Raw genomic sequence first — 21,724 nt, forward strand, 5'->3', positions numbered from 1 at the left:
TGCACACGATCCCCAGAGCACTGCCAGGAGTGACCCCTGAGCACAGGGCTAAGAGTAATACCTGGGCATGGCCTTAAAACAAAAACAAAACACAATTAAGTGGCATACATAATACTATGATCACTACATTAACTGGTAAAATTATTATAGAGAAGGCCTGGAAAATAATACAGGGGTTACGGTACTTTATTTGCATACTGCCAATCTTGATTTGATCTCTGGTAGTACAAATAGAGTCCTAGGCATTATACAGTATGACTCCTGAGCACAGAAGAAGTAGCTTCTAAGTAGAACTGGGTATGTCCCAAAACCAAGCAAAATTATTATGGGGAAAAATAAATAGGAAGAAAAAAAAAACAAATATAGTTAGGTTGAGTGCCAAGTTCACCCTGCAACAGTGAAAGTACACTGAGATTTCATTAGAATTAAAAAAAAAGAAATAGTAAAAGGAGCATCTAGCCAATAGTGGAGAACAGCAAGGATACAGGATTGGCTAGAGAAGTTAACTGAGTAGAGAAACATCTAGCTGGGGTGAAGCGAGCCACCCACAGATGGGAGAACTGCTGGCTTCAGGTCAGAATAACAATGTGAAAGAACAAGAACTGAAGGGCTGCTGCGGGATTAGTACCAGGAATTTTGCTCCATGGCTTGGAGGCCAGCCACACATGCTGGGGGAAAAGGGAGCTCAGATAGAGAAGGGAGCACCAAATAAAGGGTGTTGGGAGGATCCTCCCAGGATGGGAGAAGCATGCTGATAGTAGACTATAGACCAAACATGATTGCCACCCATTGCCTATTTTGCAAACCACAACACCCAAAAGGAGAGAGAGAACAGAGGGGAATCCAACCCACAAAGGCAGGGTTGGATGGGGGGTTGGGAGGTGGGAGGGATACTGGGATCCATGGTGGTGGGAAATGGGCACTGGTGGAGAGATGGATATTTGATCATTGTATAATTGAAACCCAAGCACAGAATTTGTAAGTCTACAACTGTACCTCATGGTGTCTCACTAATAAAATAAATAAATAAATAAATAAATAAAAATAAATAAATAAAAGGCATGACCTTCCAGGGGTGACGAGGCTTCCAGGACTGAGGCACGGCTTACAGAAGTCAAGGTCAGGAGTGGAAAGAAAACAATCTTGTTTTTACTCAAAGCCTCTCTTCTTGGAACTTTGATGACTACATGGCTACTACCACGCTCAATTCTTTCCTTCTCTCTCCTACAGCATTTCACACTATATCACAGACTTTGCACTGAGCAAGTCCTGCCTACACTGCTTTTCTGTAAGTCCGACCCACAACAGTGTTGAGGCACTAGAGGGAGGGTGCAGGGGTCCTCCTATTGATGAAGACTGAGGGCTCAGTGTGGGGTGCAAGAGGCTGGTAGCCTAAACGGGGACTGTGGGCATGTGGTGTCTGAGATCAAAGCAGAGACCCTCAACACGCTCTGCTGTTTTCCCTCACACTGCACTATTCTGAGTGTGTCGCAAACCTCTGCACTCCTGTCCCCAGTCACCCTGCAGGCTCTGAAGGGTCACTTCAGAATTACTCAATTATAGTGCCCCGTGTTTCCACATCACACTTATTCTGAGAGGTTCTCATTCTATGTTCACAGTAGACTTGCAAAATAGAATAGAACTGGAAATACAAGTACTCCTTACACAATGATTTAACAATTAATATTGATTTGTTTTCAGTGGTGAGGACAGGAGTGAACATAATAAAGCAGAATCTCTAATCCAACTAATTCACTTTTAAAGTCTCCCAAACTCCTGCTCATTCTTAAAATTTATTATGAAAAAAGTAATTCCCCGAGTCTGGAGCCATTGAAGCTCTTTGTGAGGTTTCTCTAGTTTTCCCATTATGAATGCTTGTCATTTCATATTTCTACTGTTTTTCATCTTTTATAAGCAAACCTTGCTTCTATTCACCAAGAAGATAAAAGTAATTATGGTGTACTGATTAAACTAAACCATACAAGAGAATAAGATGATAAAAATTAACTGTTATTTTCAGAGGTGTCCATAAATGAAAATATTTTCAAAACTAAAGGCAGTTGATTATAGACATTTGTAATTTTTAGATTAAATTTTAAAATAGTCTAAATTTAGAATTTTTACCTATATTTAAGGCACTTGTATATGTGGGGGATACATGCTAGTATGACATCAGGAAATGTGAGGGGAAACTTTTTAAATGGCTTCTGGAGTTAAGTTTAAATGAAAGAACTCATTTGAGTGGAGAAATAAGGTGAAATACCATAAGTAACAACAAAGTCTCCAATGGAGACGTTACTGGGCCCGCTCGAGCAAATCGATGATCAACGGGAGGGCCTTTACTTTATTGGTTAAAGGGATGAAATTAAAATAAGTCACAGATAAAGAGGTAGCAGATATCAAAATACAGAAATTTTCACCTCATGTTGGTAATTTAAAAAAAAAATTAACCAGCCTACCTAAAAATAGCCCCACCACTGAATTAGAAGCTCAAATGTATTAAGTAAAACAATAAGTTGTATTGTTTAGCATTTGAGATATCACCTTTAAGTAACCTACAATTTGTAAATAATTCACAAGGGAGCTGAGCTCCATGTAGTTCAATCTGGATTACTGGACCTGAGAGATGACCCAAAGGCTGGAGTAAATATCGTTCATGTGCCAGACTCAGCATTCGATGCTGAGTATCCAATGGTTTCTCAAGCACAGGCGAGTCTGACTTGGATGGTCCTCATCAACCATCACTGCTGAGTTCAAACAATATGACATCTCTGGCTCTGAGCATTTAGCGGCATCTCTGGCTCTGAGTTCACTCCAGATCTCCACAGCTGGTTCATGTCGGGAGTAGCCCCAGGCTCCCTGAGTGTACCCTGAGTTCCCCACACCACCTTTCCATAGAAATTCACATTCATCTAGAGATAAAAGCCAAAAAAATGCATGCCAGGTGTTCTGGAGTATCCCAGTGAACTCACAGGGATGCAAAGACATATTTAAAAATTTTGTGGCAAGCACACTGGGAACCAAGATCTTCTATCACAGAATCTGCTAGATTGAGGTGGTTCAACCCATTAACATTATATCATGCTGCGTATCTTTCAATACCATCCTGTCTTCTATTTTTTTTTAATTTGCTTTGTTTTTGGTGACATACCTGATATGTCAGGTATTGCTCAGGGGTTACTCCTGGCTCTGGACTCTGAGTTCACTCCTGGCAGTGCTAAGGGGACCACCTGAGATGCCAGGGATCAAACTCAGATCAGTCCTGTACAAGGCGAGCACCCCACCCACTGTGCTCTACCACTCAGGCTCCCCATCCTACCTTCCTGAACTGATTTTTGAAGTTTGTGTGATAAAAAGCAAAAGTCATCTGAAAAACAATATAAACCATGAAATCAGGGTTGCAGTGTCCACTATGACACGGAGGTCTTGAGGTTTTTGATGAATGAAAGATACATGACTATGTTAAATAATTCTAGTTATTAAAAATTAAATAAAAATAATTTATTTAAGCAAGCATTTTCTTTCATATGGCCATTAAGTAATTAGAGCATAACAACAAATGATATGGTTCTATTTACTAGACATAACTTTAAGTTGTTCTATTGACCCAGAGGCACCATGCAGAAATTGTTTTTAAATTAAGGGTACCATGAAATGAGGAAATTTGAGACTGTCTTATGCAGCTTCTAGAATCTGATGCAGAATTGCTTTTTTTAAAATTATGTCATATGGACAGATTTACACACACATACACACAGACACAGACACCCCCCCACACACAAACATACACACATTTTTATCTACCACCAATAACAATTTTAACTTCAATCCCCATCAGACTATTCTGAACATTCTCACACTAGAGATGTATGTTCCTCAGACACTATGGTTTTCTTACCAGAAAGTAGTATAGGAAAATAATTTTTATTAACCAAACTAACCACACAATTTCATCAAGAAATATGGAAATAATTCAAGTCGTTCAAATTTTAGCTCTACCTAAACATATAAAGTTTCAAATATCACATATTAGTTTTTTAAAATAAAAATAGTATATTTGCTAAGTGTAACTAAAACAATCTATGATGTGTCAAAACTACTGTATAGTCCTATCACACATGGTAGGACACAGAATTTTTAGAAAGCAGGATCTGTAATAGACAAACATCATTTCATATGCAAGCAACATCCCTTATCATCTGTATAACTTTTCATAATTTTTCATTTGTTCACTTGCTTACCTTTTTCCTAGACTAAGCAGAGTTCTCTCAGCTCTATAAAGAAGTTAGTAACTAACAGGATAGCACTCACCAAAAAAGGTCACTATGGACAATAAATGAAATGATACATTAAACTTTCTATTAATACAAATAAAAGCTATTGATATCTCATTTTACCAATAGTGGAAGCAGTAGTCCTAGCACGTAGTTTAAATAAATTTGCTTTAGACTTCGTCCAATAAATTAAGTTAAAATTTTTCTAAATCCTTCACACCATGGATACATATCTGGCTGACAAGTTTCACAAAACGTTAAATTTTTCATCTGCTCTTCTTGAGTACTGAAATGCTGATACAGGCTTATAAAGGAAAGAAAGAAAAAAATTTATCAGCCTCTGTATCTGGAATACAGAGACTACCAAAAGAAGAGGCACAGAACACGCCCCCCCCCCCAAACACACACACACACACCAAAAAAAATACTGACTTCTCCAGGAATAAATGGGGTTGGGAGGTAGGCATACCCAGAGTGTGCAGGTCTTTACTCCTGCTCTGTGCTCAGAGATAAATACCGGGGGGAGGGGAGGGTCAACTGTGTGGTAACAGCTTAACTCACTCTACTCTCTCCATCCTCTTTTCTGAAATGTTTGAAACTATTGTTCAACCCCTTATGAAATTATTTTCTTTTGATTTTCTAAAACCTCTTCTTACCTTCTCTTATATGGTACTTTCTCCTCTAATTCTTCACTTACTTTAAAGTAATTGATTTTGAGTATATAACAAACAGCTTGTGGCAAAGTCTGCAAAAAGTGATGAAGGCTCTCTGGAAAGATACAAATCAACTCTAATACCAAACAGAAGTGCAGCAATGGAAATAAAGAAAGAGTGTGCGTTGGTGAGCAGGGAGATAACACAAAGGAAGGGTGTTCATGCCTGATCTCCTCAATATCTCAAGTTCCATCCCCTGCCCAGAGGCTGCCTCCCAGGGTGAGTGTGGCCCTCACAGTCCCCAACAGATCAAGCATCACTGACCTAAGCACCCAAACTGTCAGGCTCCGCTGCTCCAAGTGTCACCAGCTGCAGTTTCCAAACCCTCTGAGCAAGCATCTCCTCAAAAGAATAGTGAAGGAAAGTACACGTTTTTTAAATAATAACTTAACACTTGAAAGAATGTCTTCCCAGAGGAGTTTACCTTTCAGATAGATCATAAGTCTCAGGTAGAATTTGTGAAATAAGGTAGACTTGTGAAAGGGAAGGCATATGAGCCAGCAAGGAGAATTAGTGAAAGGCACAGAGGTAGTAACACAGAACCTGAAAGGGAATAGCAGGGAGTTCACACAGTCAGGCTTTGACCATCATAATGGGTGCTGGAGAGCAGGATAATTAGTACTAAGATGGGCCAGAGTGATAGTACAGCGAATAGAGCACATGCCTGGCACACAGCCAATCTGAGTTCAATACCTGGCACTACATGTGGCACCCCATCAGGAATGATTCCTGAACATGAAACAAGGAGTAATTATGAACACCACTTGGCATGATCCATAAAACAAATGAGGAGGGGAAGGAGAAGGAGAGAGAGAAGAGGAGAAGGAGAACAATAAGAAGGAGAAACATTATTTGAATCATTACATGAATGACTTTGGGATTGGAATATGTCCAAGCCATGCATTCATCCTCTCTTCGTCATATCCCTCCCTCAGGAGTGGGCTCCTACTCAATTCAATTGTCCTATTGCCTCAATATTTAACACACACCAAAATATTTAATGTTCAAAATAAGTATTTTTATTCTTTAAATTTTATAGTCGTCGAGTGCTCTCGGTGGCTTGCCGGGCTCTCCGAGAGGGGCGGAGGAATCGAACTCGGGTCGGTCATGTTGGCCGCTTGTAGGGCGAACACCCTACCACTGTGCTATCGCTCCAGCCCTGTGGTGTTTCACTAATAATAAAAAAAATTTAAAAAAATAGACCCTACTCTACCAATTAGTCTGTTCTGCCCATGGTAACGTTATTCAATGTTTTGGTGGTAATCGCTTCTGGAAGGAAAGCTTTGACATATTTTATAATTAAACTGCCAGGCTCACATTAGAAAAAAAAAATTTTATAGTCAATAAACCAGAGATGTTTTAGTCCTCAATCCAATTCTTCCAGTGCTAGACATGGACATGAGAATCTAAAGCCACTTCCCTTTCAGAATCTATCTACATCATCCACAAAATGAAGGGTTTAATATACTGGTCCTCCAAAGTCTTAACTTAGTAAAATTTATCCTTCAAAAAGTTATTACATTCATTCCTTACCGAGGCCACGAGTTGCCCCCTCATGAGCGGCTCTCCGGAATGACCATGGTACCAGATGTACAGAAACCAATCTCATAATTATCTGGCTCTTGGCAAAAAGCCCTCCAGAGTTAATTAGTAAAATATCAGAAATCCAAAATCGCGTGGCCGCAATAGTGGCCATGCAACATTATATGGTTTTTATAACCAGCAACAGAAAACAAAAATTATTTCACAATACCTTTTCAGCAGTTTTGATCGTTGGGGGGGGGGGGAATTCCAAACAATAATGTTGCATCTATTGTCTAAATAATGAATGCAATCAAAGTAGAGAGAGTTAAGTAGAAATCATCTGCCTCACAGGCATCGGGAGGGGTGGGAGGAGGGAATATTGAGGTTCTTGGTGGTGGAAAATAATTACTGCTTATTTAGGAAAGGGTGTTTGATCATGACCGAGACTTAAACCTAAAAGCTTTGTAACTTTTCTCACAGTGATTCAATAAATAAATTTAACAGAAAAAAAAGAAGCTATTACTTCATCTAATGCATCTTAAAATTTAAAAAAGACAGATTTACCACTTTTCCTCAAAATGAATGACATTTAACTCTAAATTAGGGAAACTAATAAGCCAAATTATCTTTTTTAAATCATTCTCCAATTCTTAGGGCGCAAAATAAAATAGACTCTCACCATAAGAAGAGTCACCACCTTATTTATCAAGTACAGAAGAGAATACATTTTATGTTGATGTAGCAAGTTAATCTTTATATATTTATGATATTTTTAGAACAAAAATATTTCCTAGGATTAAGGCAACAATAAAATAGTTGACTAAAAACATTTTATGGAACACTAGTGTAACTGGTACTATGTTCCAAATACTATGCTATGAACTAGGGCTTTCCTATTGGCGATTCTATTGACAGTTCCCACCTGATCTAATTAGCAGTTCCCACTTTCGATGAGAAAGGGTGCAAATACCAAGAAATTTTGAAGCTTTTTCAGAACTAGAAGTGACCATTAGGATTCAGCTCTGGTGAATTATGTTAAAGAAAAGTCTTCTAAAGAGTCTCTAATAGGGAACAATAGATAGTTCAATGGGTTAAATGCATGCTTCTATTCAAGAGATCCAGATCCATCCCCCAGTTCCCTGGACACTGTCCCAAGTGCCAGTACCTTATTTTTGTGAGAAAGGTTGTTTTGCCTTGGTAAGAAAAATCTGTTGAAATTAAACACCCCCCCCCATTCTTTAGTGACTGTCATGGGGAACATATTGCTGCTGGAGTGAAGGAGCAAAAAGAAAGACAGAGCAATTTATATTAATATGCTGCAGATTAACCAAGCCATATCATAATAAAATGCCGCGCATTTTATTATGATATCTCATTCCTACTTTGACAAACTGGCAGGCTCCCGAATGTAACCTGCCCACACGGCAGAGTCTGGCAAACTCCCCGTGGCGCACCCAATATGCCAAATACCAGTAACAATGATGGGTCTCATTATCCTAAAGAGCCTTGAATATAATCTCAGGGCTAGGATGAAGGAGACGTTACTGGGGCCTGCTCGAGGCAATCGACGAATAACAGGATGATCTGTGATCTGATCTGTGAACCAAGCCAGGGACCTGGACACCTGAGTTTCTTGCTATGAGTTATAATATGTTTCTATTTGTAATTCACTTCATAATAGTTTTTTTAATAATAGCTAGTGTTTTTGCAATTCAAAGATCATACTAATAGCAAAGTTCCCCTTCAAAATTCCAAAGCAGCAGTATTAAAGCATTTGTAATCTGGAGTGCACTGTAACACTGTCCTCCCATTTTTCAGTGATTTGCTAGAGCAGGCACCAGTAATATCTCCATTGTGAGACTTTTTGTTACTGTTTTTGGCATAGCGAATACACCATGAGGAGCTTGCCAAGCTCTGCTGTGCAGGCAAGATATTCTCGGTAGCTTGCCGGGCTCTCTGAGAGGGATGGAGGACTCGAACCTGGATCAGCCGTGTGCAAGGCAAATGCCCTACCTGCTGTGCTATTGCTAGGAGCAGAGAACTGTTGCCTCCTTCAGCCTCTTGGATTCATTACAAACTTGTAAAAGGATGTGGTGAGCTTGGGAATATATCATGACCATAGGAGATATATGTGCAAAGAACAGGGAAGTTGAGACCAGAGCTGGGGATAGGATGCTAGCCTTGCACGTGGCTGACCTGGGTTCGATTCCTGGCACCCCATATGTTACCCTGAGCACCACAAAGAGTAATTCCTGAGTGCAGATCCAAGGGTAACAAGTGAACATCCAGATGTGACCACCCACAAAAAAAAGAGAAGAAGAGGGATGTATTTAGGTGGAGGCAACTCTGTGTCCCACAAAATAGAGGAGAAAGGGGCAAATTGAAAACGATGTAAATTGTCTGCAACAGCCAAGAATAAGAGACCTGAGAACCAGGGCTGGATGGATGACAGACTTGCAGTTCTGAAAGTGATGGGAATCTACTGACAGATGCCATGCTGGGGACTTAATAATGACACTCTGCGGAGAAAGAGGTTGCAAGCTGGAGGCTTCTCCTGGAGTTCAGATGAACTTAAAGAAGACATAACTACTTACAGGAGAAATAGATGGAGTTATGTTTCAAGGTAGGAAATACAGGGTTTGTTTAACACCAAAGAATGAAAAGTAAAGCAAACATGGAATTGTGTCAATTTAAACAAGTAATTTTCAGAGAATAATTTAAAGTATTATGACATTTTAAACAAATTCTTTAATAGCTGTAAACACTTAGTTTAACAATATTTGGAATCCCAGGCTATAATCTTAGAGTTTGCCAAATTGAAGTAGACCACTGAGGTACATAAACTAAAGGACTAGTGTCTTCCTTGGTGGACTAAAGCTGATTTAACCATCCTCACCACCCTTACAGGGAGCAGACCAGACATTATATTCTGCAAATATCCATCTGAGGACCAAAGACATGGAGAGAAAATAAAAAGGAAGTTCTTAATGATTTGAAAGTTTTTCAAATTTGACAAAGAAAATATAAAAAGATAAGAGAAAGAGCTCTACTGTATAGAAGAAAAGTCTGTATCAGATCGTAACAATGTAGTATGAACCACATTGAGGCTGCTTAACATTCATCTCTTTGTTGAATAACTATTATGTACTAAAATTGTGCTCAACCTGTGCATGACTTGGTTTATACAACTATGAAACTAGAATTTTGCCAAAATATTGTGCTGTTTAGACTGCTGCAAAGATCACTTAGACAGATTGATAAATGCAATAAATTACTGCTCTTAACCTTTAGATTAACATATAGGTCCTTTCCTAGCTGTCTGCAGCTTATGAAGAGAATGAACACATTTCCCAGGCAATATCTTATGCTAATTTTTAAAAATGAAATATATTAAAAGAAAAATTATTTTTATGAGACAGTGAAAGATACTGTTTCTTAAAACAAGACCATAAATAGACATATTCTGGGTTTCCTTTTGACCTTGTCAGGCCTCATGGACTCACTTTCTTAGACCCCCCCAAATTCCTCTATCAATACTTCTATGACTTGGCACCTATCTTCTTGTTACTTCATCCACATTTAATTTTCATTAGATTTATTCAATCTACTGGCACCCAGGAATCACCATAGTGATATTCTGAGAAAATACTTAATATTGGTGTGAGGAAAAGAGGCCAGGAGAGATAGCTCTGACAGCAGGATGAGTGAATAATAATAGTGCGATTCCTGACTTAGGGCTGGGATAAGAAGGCATAATCATAATCTGATTTGAAGATTCCTGGCATATAAGAGTCAAAAGAGAAGAAACATGACAAATTTCAAGTCTAAGTGAAGAAAAGTAATATGGAAAATGTGTGGGGAAAGACACTTAGTTCAGACGTACATGTAGCATCCTGTACTACCTACGACTGAGAGAAGATTATAGATATTCTGTCTGCGTTTCTACATTGCTGACGCCATTTTTTCTTTTGTAATTTCCAATTTTGCTATGTTGAGCAGGCATTGCCTTATTAATGGAAACAGTCATTTTATGCAACTTTTCTGTGACATATTAATCTTGCAGCACACCCATATCATAAAGGTTATGTCCGGCATGCAACTAAAATTGTAGTAACTGAAATTTATGTAAAAAAGTTGAACGCAGATTTACCTGAATAGAATTTTAAGTTCTGTAATTACAAGATCTTCAAGGAAAGGAGACCAAATTAAGCAGGGTGAGAGAATAAGTTCTCTCTTAATTTGTACAGCCCTGGAGTCACACACAGGGAGCAAACAGGTGCTAGGTAGAGGTAGGGTTGTTCCTACATACCCAAATCCAATCTCAAAAAGTGACCAGATACCATGAATAGGATCCCTTTTGCATTCCAAAGTGTTTTGAAGTTACTTGTATCAGTATACTTTACACACTTTTGCAGGGATTTATTTGCCTTCCTTTTGTAATGTCAATTCATGTGAACTCCTTGAGGTCAGAAATCATGACTTATTTGAACCTAAACCTTGTTTGCTTTCCCCTTATCTGGCACAGTGCCTCACATATATCGGGCACTTAACATGCTTATTTGCTGAAGGAACCACACATATAAGAGCCACACATATATTCCTCTCCATCCCTCCTCCATTCAAACAACGTAGAATTCCTTGGCCAAGTGGCTGTATGATCTCCCCTGAAAGATGAAGCATTTCCCAGCTGCCCAATATAGTCTTCGCACATAAGAGTCAAACAATTGCCCTACAGTAGTCCCTGAAATGCTTTCCCTATATGTCCCTCATCTATTTTAAATAGTCATGAATTTTGCTCAGTGTACACATTATTGATCAATAACAACATATACTGAATTATTCCACAGGATATTTATAGCATCTATAATTAATAAGCCTTGAAACAAGGCAATAAACTTCTCAACAGAGAATTTCCCTGACTTCACATGCATATTTATTTACTTATTTGATTTAACTAAATCTCGGTTGCCAGATTTATTTCCTTACAAATTTCTTATTCATTTGATTGAACTAAATCTTTACTGCCAGATTTAGTTCTTTACACATTTCTATATCTATTACACTAATATTTGAGACACTTTTAAAACCCCTTGAGGATTATAGAGTTTCAGAAATTGTTACTGAAGAGGTGATCAAGTCTAAATCCTTACCACAGAAGAAACCACAACACCCTTTGCAAACATTAAAATAACACACCAGGGCCATATAAATACTAGAGCAGGGTAAGGCAGTTGCCTTGTATGTGCCAATATGCGTTTGTTCCCTGGAATCCTTTATGGTTCTCTGAGCACACAAAAAGTGTCCTTAAGCACAGAGGCAGAAGAAAGTCCTAAGTATCACTGGGTGCATCCCCAAAGCAAAAATCAATAAATAGTTAAATAAAACAACACATAATATGCCCCAGATAAATCTCACAGCCATTGTTTTCCAAGGGTTCCTAAATCTGGGTAGTTAAGGTCCTGCATCGCCCAAGTTTTCTAACATCAGCTTAGTTATGGAAAATAGTACTAATGTGTCCTGCAGGGAACTAGTTTCCTTATAAGTTGGAACTTGTTTTAAGGCTTAAGAGAAATTATTTAGTCCAGCCCCACTGAAACTCTCTCACTTAGGTAAATAAATGCTAGTATATCACACCCTTGCAGCAATCCTCAACCTCGAGTGTTCATTTTCCCATTTGTTGGAGGAAAATACTCAGCCTATTTATAGGTAAAGAAACTGTGACTAAGAAAAGTTAGGGAACTTAGGGAACTTGGATCTATGAAAGCCCTGGACATATGGAGTAAAGAGATTACAGAGGCATTGGACTCAGCAATTTAGGCTCTTAATTACTATGTCGTTCTAGTTCTCCAGTTGTAAGAAAACTCTGAGACTCACAGACATTAATAGATAATACACCTGAGGTTATATGAAATATATAACATTACTTGCATTTGACTAAAAAGCACAACTTATAGCTATGTTGCTTTCAAGTGGTAAACTAAACCTAAACCAGAGACCCACAGATGTCTATAAAGCCAAAACATACAACAGATTCCATGTCTAATGTATGTTTCTTACACAAAAAGCCCAAAAAGATAGCAGCTGATGACATCTTTCAGTTTCTGATAAACTCTGTGCTCCTGGATCTGCTGAAGATGACTTTAAATATCTAAACTTCTTAAGACATAGCCATGGGGTCCCCAGAAAGAGAAAAAGTCCCCTCAAAAAATTCGAGATTCATTCTTGCTTCAAGCATTGTAAAGTACTCAAATATATAAGCTAAAATTAATCTGTTTTGTGAAAAAGGAGAGGTGAGTTTGAGTCCAGCATTAGAAAAGCTTCTTGGGATGATCCACTGAGGTAAGATGGTACTGTTAGAACTAGCTCAGAGAGACCTTTAAGGAACTTAATACCTGTTAGCTGGAGAGCTGGGCTGTCAATATCTCACCCTTCCTTATTTTTAAATTTTCATTTGAGGCACTGTAACTTGCAATACTCTTCATGGAAGATTCTAATGCATAGCACATTCCCACACCACACCTACCACCAGGGTCCCAGGGCTCACTCCTATTTCTCTACCACCTCCCCTACCCTGGTAAAACCAGGTCTGTAGGGCAGTTCTCAGCTTCTGTTGTCTTTGTTCATTATCATTATTTCCTTACTATGTTCTTTATAGCTCACCTATAAGAGAGATTATTCTGTATCTGGACCCTCCTTCTGACTAACAAATGATGGAATGTTACTCGGCAATGGAAATAGAAGGTGTCATGCTGAGCAAAGTTAATTCTTTTGCAAACTGATATGGGGGAGCACACTATACAGTGCTGGGGCTAGGAGGGCATCCAGTTCCAAGCTATGGACCCCAAGCTCCCCACCCTTCTCCACTGAAGGGACTTGTCTGAAGCTATGAATGAGATCAGTGAGCAACAGAGCCAGAATCTACCATGAGGGGTTAGCCCCACCCGGGCTTCAGGAATTTACCCTTGGGGTTGACAGTGTTGAACCTGACAGTTGCCTGAGACTAACTCCGTAGAATTCTCCAAACAAATTCTGGTTTCAAACGTTCTAGAGAAGTGTTTCTCTTTCCAAATTTCTCAGTGAAGAGTTAAGAATCAAATGAAAAGAACTTGCGGTTAGTATCCTGGACCTGTAGACAAAAGTGGCCTTACAATATATGCAATATATGTGACAGGGACACAGAGAGAGAGAAAGGGGGGGGGGGGGAGAGACAGAGAGAGAGAGAGAGAGAGAGAGAGAGAGAGAGAGAGAGAGAGAGAGAACGGAGAGTGAGAACAGAGAGAGAGCAGAGAGAGAGAGAGAACAGAGAGAGAGAACAGAGAGAGAGAACAGAGAGAAAGAGAGAGAGAGAGAGAGAGAGAGAGAGAGAGAGAGAAAGAGAGAGAAAGAGAGAGAGGAGATGGGAGGGAGCCGAGGCCCTTGGAAAGTTCTTTCTGCACAGAGGGGCCCTTGCTCCTTCAGTCGGGCTGGCCGGGAGTGGCAGAGGGTGGCGGGTGGCACGACCTGCAGTCCCTGCCGGCAGCCTGGACAGCGTGTCCGCCGGGGCCGTGCTCCCCGGCCGAGCCCAGGAGGGTCCGCCCGAAGTGTCCGTGTGCCCCGGAGGCCGCGCGGACCCGGGTCCCGACCCCCGAAGCCCCGCCGCTCACCCGCGATGTCCCAGAGCTGCAGGCGCACGACGGTGTCGGGGTCCCAGGGCAGCACCTTGAGAGCGAAGTCCACACCTATAGTGGCCCGGTAGTTGGGCGAGAAGTTCTGGTGCACGTAGCGCCGGATGATGCTGGTCTTGCCCACGCCCAGGTCGCCGATGACCAGCAGCTTGTACAGGCGCTCGGCGCGCGGGGCCTGCATGCCGGCGGCGACGGGGAGTCCGGCCGGGACGCCCCGAGACGGCTGGGGGGGACGGGGAGGGACGGACGGACGGGAGGGAGGGACCGACGGGAGGGACGAACGCGAGGGAGGGGCCGTGGGAGGGGCCGATGGGAGGGACGGCCGGGTGGGAGGGACAGGCAGGAGGGCCAGCCGGGAGGTGGAACCGACGGGAGGGAGGGACGGACAGACTGCGGGGAGCGCACCGGCCGGGCCGGGGGTCCCTGGGCCCGCGCGTCGAGAGGTGTGGGGGGTGGGGGTTGCATTCGGGCTCGTGTGCCGGGGAGCCCGCCGGGACAGGGCCTGGGTCACCGCCCTCTTCCCAGCGCAGCAGACCCCGCGACGCACAGGAGACGAAGTTAGCGGGCGGTGTCAGGGTGGGATTGCGCCTGCCCGGGTTTGTGAGAGGGGGCAGGGCCAGTGTTTGAGCTGCCCGCACCCTCTTGCTCTGGGGGGCTGATGATCAGCAGCCAGGGGCCGAGCGGGGCTTTCATCCCTCATGGCATTGAATGGGCACTGTTGGGTTAAAAGAGCTGAGAGCCAGAAGGAAAGGGACAGCTAGACGATAATTGCACTCATTTTGGAAATATATATAATATATACATAATCTCAATACCCAAGGACAGTAGGAACCCAGAGGATTGGTCCACAATTGGAAGAGGCCTCAAGTGCAGGGAAGAAGGCAGTTGGGATGGAGGAAGGGCCACTATGACAAAGACAGTTGGAAATCTGGATAAGAACTGAGTGCAGAAAACAGGTAAAGGAACAAACAGAATAACCTCTCAGGGAGGAGAAGGAGGGGGAGGAGGAGGAGGAGGAGGAGGAGGAGAAGGAGGAGGAGGAGGAGGAGGAGGAGGAGGAAGAGGAGGAGGAGGAGGGGGGGAGGAGGAGGGGGAGGAGGAGGAGGAGGAGAAGAAGGAGAAGGAGGAGGAGGAGGAAGAGGAGGAGGAGGAGGAAGAGGAGGAGGAGGAGGAGGGGGAGGAGGAGGAGGAGGAGGGGGAGGAGGAGGAGGGGGAGGAGGAGGAGGAGGAGGAGGAAGGGGAGGAGAGCATCTGTGCATGACTGAAACCTGATCATGAATAACTGTAATTGTGTATCTCATGGTGATTCAATTTTAAAAAAAAGTTGAGAGTGTTGTGGGCTTTTAGCCACCCTTTCTCATACCCTCAAAGCTGGGAGCTTTGGTATTTGACCAAGAGCCCAAAGCTCTTCCTGGGCTAGGCCACACCAGGTGTTCAGCTGAGAGTTAGGGGGAGAGAAGCACAGCCACCCTTTCTCCCTCTCTGTCTTCCTCTGGCGCTGCTTCCCAGGCCTCTGCTTGCACATGGTCCTCACAAGACTGTAGTGCTGTAGACACCTGAGTGGGTTACTGCTGGTCCCACTTCATTACCTGCACTACAGGTGGAGAGGCAGAACAGCCCTCTGGCCCACCACTCAGCTAGAGCTGCTAGTAGATGGACCGCTGTGCACTGCAGATGCTGTTGTACCCGTGGAACAAAGCTGAACAGTATTTTGAGCAACAGGTCATACTAGTTTCAGTACTAATACTCAGCACTTGCTGTGTGCCAGGTTTTATACATATGCCAATCATCCCAGCTATCTCAACTACTGATGGTGTTATCTTTTCCCACTTTACCAATGAAAAAGCAAGGTCTAGGCACTGTAATACTGTCACTGTCCTCCTGTTGTTCATTGATTTGCTCAAGCAGGCCTAGTAACGTCTCCTTGTGAGAATTGTTGTTACTGTGTTTGGCATATCAAATATGTCACGGGTAGCTGGCCAGGCTTTGCCGTGCAGACCAGATACTCTCGGTAGCTTGCCAGGCTCTCCAAGAAGGGCAGAAGAATCGAACCCAGGTTGGCCAGGTTGACTGCCTGCAAGGCAGACTCCCAAGTAATACACCCAGGGTGAATGCCAGTAAGGAAAGAGGCAAATTCAAGGGACCTGGGTGATGTTGGTTAAGAGGGCCTGCCTTGTGAATACTTGCTAGGACAAGTTTGATTCATGGTGCCAGGTTCACTGAGTTGATCAGGAGTGCCTTCCCCAACTGAGTTCAGCCCCAACTTGGTGGTTGGACTGTCTGGGATCTCAGCTTCACAACAGAGTGTGAAGTGAAACGAAGACATGTGTCAGACCCATACGAACAGTGTGTGACGTCAGTGTCCTGGTGAGCAGAACAGCTGAGATGTGTGAGTTCTGCATTCAGGAACCTAACCCAGTAAGCTTGCATGCAAGACCCACAACCAAAGGTGTGTGAATTCTACAGCTGGGTACAGCCCTTTGCAGGTATGTGTGTGAATACCTCCAGTACATGCTATTGAGCACCACAACCAAATGTGTGTGACCCCTGATCATTGTAATAACAGCAACAAAGGGAAGGGAAGAGAGAAATAAATGATTTTGTGTGTGAGGGGGGGGGTGTCTTAGGAAGAGTACAAAGGATAAGATGTCTACCTTTCATGCCACCAACTCCAGTTCAACGCTTGGCATTATAGATGTGAGTGGCCTCAGCAAGGCCAGTCAGGGACCCTACACATCAGAGGTGGCCAAGTATAAACAAACAGTATTTGTTTGCTTTGTGCTCGGTGGTTATAACAGGCATCAAAACAGGGTCAGTCTTACTTCTTGTACTATCTCTCTGACCCTTATGTTAGTTTTAAATTTTTATTTATATATTTTTGGGGAGGCGACAACACCCGGCATACTTAGGGGCTACTTCTGGCTCTGCACTCAGGAATTACTTCTGGGAGTTCTCATGGACCATATGGGATGCCGGGGACCAAATCCGGGTTAGCTGTATTTGAGGCAAATACCCTACCCGCTGTACCATCGCTCTGGCCCCTTAATGCTTTTTCAAAGCCAAATGAAAACTCTAATCTTTTATGTTCCAAATATTTTTCTTCTTGTTACTCATTCTTTCAACACAAAAATTCCCAGTTTAAAAAGCTTATTTACTTTCTTTCAGGTGAAGACAGGCAGGACAGAAATAAGTACAATTTGTAATATTTTGGTTAGTGTTAGAAAAAGAAGATGTAGAGAATGAGAGTGAATGTGGGTTGACTTTCTGGATTGGCAATCAGAGAATGCCTTATTGAGAAACCTGAAGTTGGCAAGAAAGTGGCATGTTGATCGAGGGGATGAATACTCTGTGCTAAAAGGAGCTGCTTAATGCCTGGACATGTTGGGAATTGAGCAACGTTCACGTTGTTTCATTTCACTGTTCCAATTGCATTATCAATTGCTAAATTTATATAGATGAAAACCAGACAGCCACTTTCCCAAGGCCTGGCCACAGTGCTAGAACTGGGATGTAGTCATACCCTGAAACAGGGCAGCTGGCTTAGTAGCCAACTGTTTTTCCTTCTAAGGCACTGAATGCCCCATCTATTGCTGCCATAAGCCCTTCACAAGAGGAGCAATGCTGTACATACCTGAGCAGGACACTCCATCTCGCATCTCAGAGCCTGTTTATGCAGCAGCATGCCAGCAATTTTATCTTCCAGATAGAGCTATTAAGAAGGCTAAATAGAACAATAAAATTCAGAGTTTTGATTAAGTAGGAGGTGTTTCAGCAATTCTTATATCCTGTGGAATGGGAGCATGAAAACACAGAGAACCTTGCCACCCTTAACATTCCAGATCTGTAAAATAAGTTTGCTCTGAGAAAGGGCTAATGGTTTAAAAAAAAAACAGGAAGAGGTGGAAGTCTGTTGGTGCCAGAGACTCACACTTCTTCACAGGCCCCAGTCTGCTTCCAGCCAGCCAGGCTGAGTCACCCTCACATGTACCTGTCCCCTCTTCTCCTCAGGAACATGTGGGAGCCTCAGATGTTTCAATTTATTGTATCAGACTGGCTACAATTCTGGTTTTCTGAGACCTCCTGCTTATAAATTGAAGAAGGAGTGGTTTCAAAGCAAAAGAAGACGAACTTAAGAGTTATTTTTAAGCTGAACTTCCCTATCTCTTCAAGGGACAAATGTTTTTGTCAAGGACACTGACAGACAGTGGTAGTCAAGCAGAATATAATCTGATTTACTTCCATAAAAATATTTATAGTACGAGAAAAATATTCTAGCTTCATAATTTTGAACCATTTAGACAAAAATGGTTTGGTAAATATATGGTTAGCAGTCCAGTGGCATCTATCTCTATATTTTAGTCTAATAATTTAGAGTAACACAGTTTGGGAGAGGCCAAGAAATACTAGAGTAGGTAAGGTGCTTGCCTTGCCCAGCATACCAAGGTTCAATGCCTGGCATCCAAATATGGTCCCACAAACTACCAGGAGTATTTCTGACTGCAGAGCCAGGAGTAGCCCATAAGCACTACTGGGTATGGCACAAAAGCAATGCAAAACGGATGAAAACAAAAAGTTTGGTTAACATGGGGCTAGCAGTCAAGTAACATCTCTATAAAGAGAATCAATTTCTCTGAATCTAAAAATTTCAGGAAGGTAAAGCAGGGTGTGAGGAATGAGGAATTTGGCTTGCAGCATCTTTAAGAGTACTTTTGTTGCTAAAATATCTGTATACCAGGCTTTCTAGATATCCTCTGGGTGGAGTGATACGCTGTAAATTCTAAGCACCCCAAGATGGTTCAAATACACAAGAAGTGGATATTTTTCCAAATTTTATTTTCCTGAAGCACTATGGCTTAAAAAGTTATTCATAGTTGGGTGGATTGTACACATACAATATTCCAACATCAGTACCACCACCAATGTCAACTTCCCTTCACCGGTGTTCCCGATTTCCTGTCCTACCTACCCTACCCTAGCCTGTGATCTCAATAGTTACCTTTTAAAAATTGGTTATTAAAGTTTGGATATTGGGCCAGAGTGATAGTACAGTGGGCAGGGCATTTACCTTGCACATGACCGACCTAGGTTCGACTTCCCAGCATCCCATATGGTCCCACAAGCACCACCAGAAGTAATTCCTGAGTGCAGAGCCAGGAGTAACCCCTGAGCATGGCCAGGTGTGACGCAAAAAGTCAAAAAGTAAATTAAATATTTTTTTAAAAGTTTGGATATTGTTATTTCAGTGTTATTGACTCTGGCTTAGACATTTCATTCTGTCATTTCTTAACACAACTAATGTACCTTGACCTGTGCCTATCGCTTTGTGTCTGTCTCTTCTCCCCGCTACTCCCTCCAATATCTCTCTTTCCTTTCCTCCCCCATGCTTTGGGACCAAGATGATTAAGGCATCCCCCTCTACACCATTGTCTTGGGACTGGAGCAATAGTACAGTGCGTAGGGTGCTTGCCCTGCACGCGGCCCACCCAGGTTTGATTCCCACCATCTCATATGGTCCCCTGAGCACCACCAGAAGTAATTCTTGATTGCAGAGCCAGAAATAACCCCTGAGCATCGCCGGGTGTGATTCCCCCCCCAAAAAAAAAAAACAAAAAAAAACATTGTCTTTCCTCATCCAGTTATTCAAAATGCCATATATAAGTGATATCATCCTCTGTTTATGTTTCTTCTGGCTTACAGGAAGTGGAGTTTTGTTTTGCTTTGTGTCCCATTTGCCCTTCTGTTAGAAGCACTGGCTGTGGAGAGGCCATTTCAAAGCAAAGCTTCTGCTGTAATTCCCTTTGGTTCCATGACTTCTTTCCCCAGCTGCTACACGTATTTCCCCAAAGAAAGGACTCTATAAGCACATTTTTTGGATGGAAAACTCTTCTGGAATCCCTTGCCTTATTTTGAATTTTTTCCTTCTGTCAAATCTAGGCTACAAACAAGAAGCCAGTTAGCTGAGGACAGACTATAAATGAGATTCAGGCATTGCATCTTTAGATAAAAAATGCAATGCAAAAATGAGCCATGGTTTACCTCCTGTCCTCCCTCCTCTGCCAGATCAGAAGGTTTCATAAGAACCAAACTGTTCCTCACTTGGGAACTTCCAGTCCTCAGGCCTTGCCTCTCCAGCTCCCCTAGACTTTGTTCTTATGACTCCATCAGAAGCAACTAGGACATTCCCTGGTGAAAGGAAAGGAGGAGGGGCAAGCCCCAAGACAGAAGTGAGGCCTGGAGTTTAGGGAGCAAGCTTCATGAGAAGACTGAGGGGGCGGAGGGAGGAGGCAAAAACAGAAGGGAAAATGAAGATTAAGATTGTCCTTTGTCCTTCCTGAGAACCCAGAAGATCATGTTTGTATTTTGTTCCTTTCACTCCAAGGACAGTCCTAGAGTTCCTTACAGCATGCATGTTTCTCCTTTGTGGTTCTGTCTGGTTTGGCTTTATTGTTTTTACTTGGCACATGGGAGAAAGCTTTACATGCCCTTAAAAATTGAAAATAAATATAAATAACTAATCTGGTCTAATCTGAAAATCTATCTACCTATGCCACCTAAAGACTCTCTAGAAGGATTGCATCTTCAGCCTGACAAATCTATCCTACCCTATCACAAGGCTTCTCTTTCCAGAATCTGCCTTGAACCATAAAAATCTATGTTCTGTGGTAACTCTCAAATTTCTGGCAATGGTAATCCTGTTGCCCTTAAATGGCAAAAACACAGCACACCCACTCCTTGAGAACAGAAAACCAGGTGGATCTAGTATGTAAAAGTCGTGTGAAACCATAAAGAATTCTGGTGTTCCAGAAAACTACAGAGCCAAATTTGTTTAAGTCTCCATTCCATGCCACCTACTGTGGATATTTATTCAGGTGCTTATAAGATAGAAAATTAATCTAAATAACTGGATGTGACCATTCAGACAAACTGGCAGCTGTGTTTCACTTCCAGAGCTGCTCTGTTCTTTATGATTCTTAATTATTGTGTTGAAGGAATATTAAACAATTGAAAGATGGGTGCCAAAGACTCTATTAAAAGGTAAGATCATGATTATCAGATCAATACAATGAAATGAGTTTTTTTTCTGGAAAGATATTGGGAAGATGAAAATAAATTTAACATTTAACCAGGAGTCTAGCAAGTGATAGGGGGCTTTATTAATAGTTATCCCAAACCACAAGAACAAATTGTGGTCCCTGACTTCTAAACCTAAGCCTTTTCTACTGTATCACACTCCTTTAGTGTATATTCTAGCTTCGTTTTCACTATTTTACTAGAAATTAAGTTCTAAATAAAAGAGGTTGATTTCCTAATGTGTAGAAAAACAGTAAAGGAAGAAAACAAAATCCTGTAACTTAATGATAAAAAGTATATAATATTATACTCTCTCAACAACTCAGTAACACACTTAGTATATGCAGAGAGGATACATCAAGACTTACAACCTCGCTTGCTCTTTGAGAGGGCAATAGTTTAATAATCCTGGTGCTCCTCTACAAATTAACCTCTAGTCCCTAACTTGTGAGGATTCAGAGGCTGGTATGGAAAACTC

The 21,724-nt window shown here is 41.9% G+C and overlaps 1 protein-coding gene across 1 annotated transcript in view; it reads right to left on the reverse strand.

Moving 5' to 3' along the window:
* Window positions 1–14,356, reverse strand: part of RAB38 (RAB38, member RAS oncogene family) — an 88,181-nt gene extending 73,825 nt beyond the window's left edge. The window contains exon 1 of the mRNA XM_056114693.1: window positions 14,155–14,356. Coding sequence (XP_055970668.1) covers window positions 14,155–14,356 — 202 coding nt within the window. The remainder of the gene's footprint in view (window positions 1–14,154) is intronic.
* Between the last annotated feature and the right edge of the window lie 7,368 nt (window positions 14,357–21,724).

Source organism: Sorex fumeus, unplaced genomic scaffold (genome assembly GCF_029834395.1).
Source record: "Sorex fumeus unplaced genomic scaffold, SorFum_2.1 ptg000026l, whole genome shotgun sequence".
In the NCBI taxonomy this organism is placed as follows: domain Eukaryota; kingdom Metazoa; phylum Chordata; class Mammalia; order Eulipotyphla; family Soricidae; genus Sorex; species Sorex fumeus.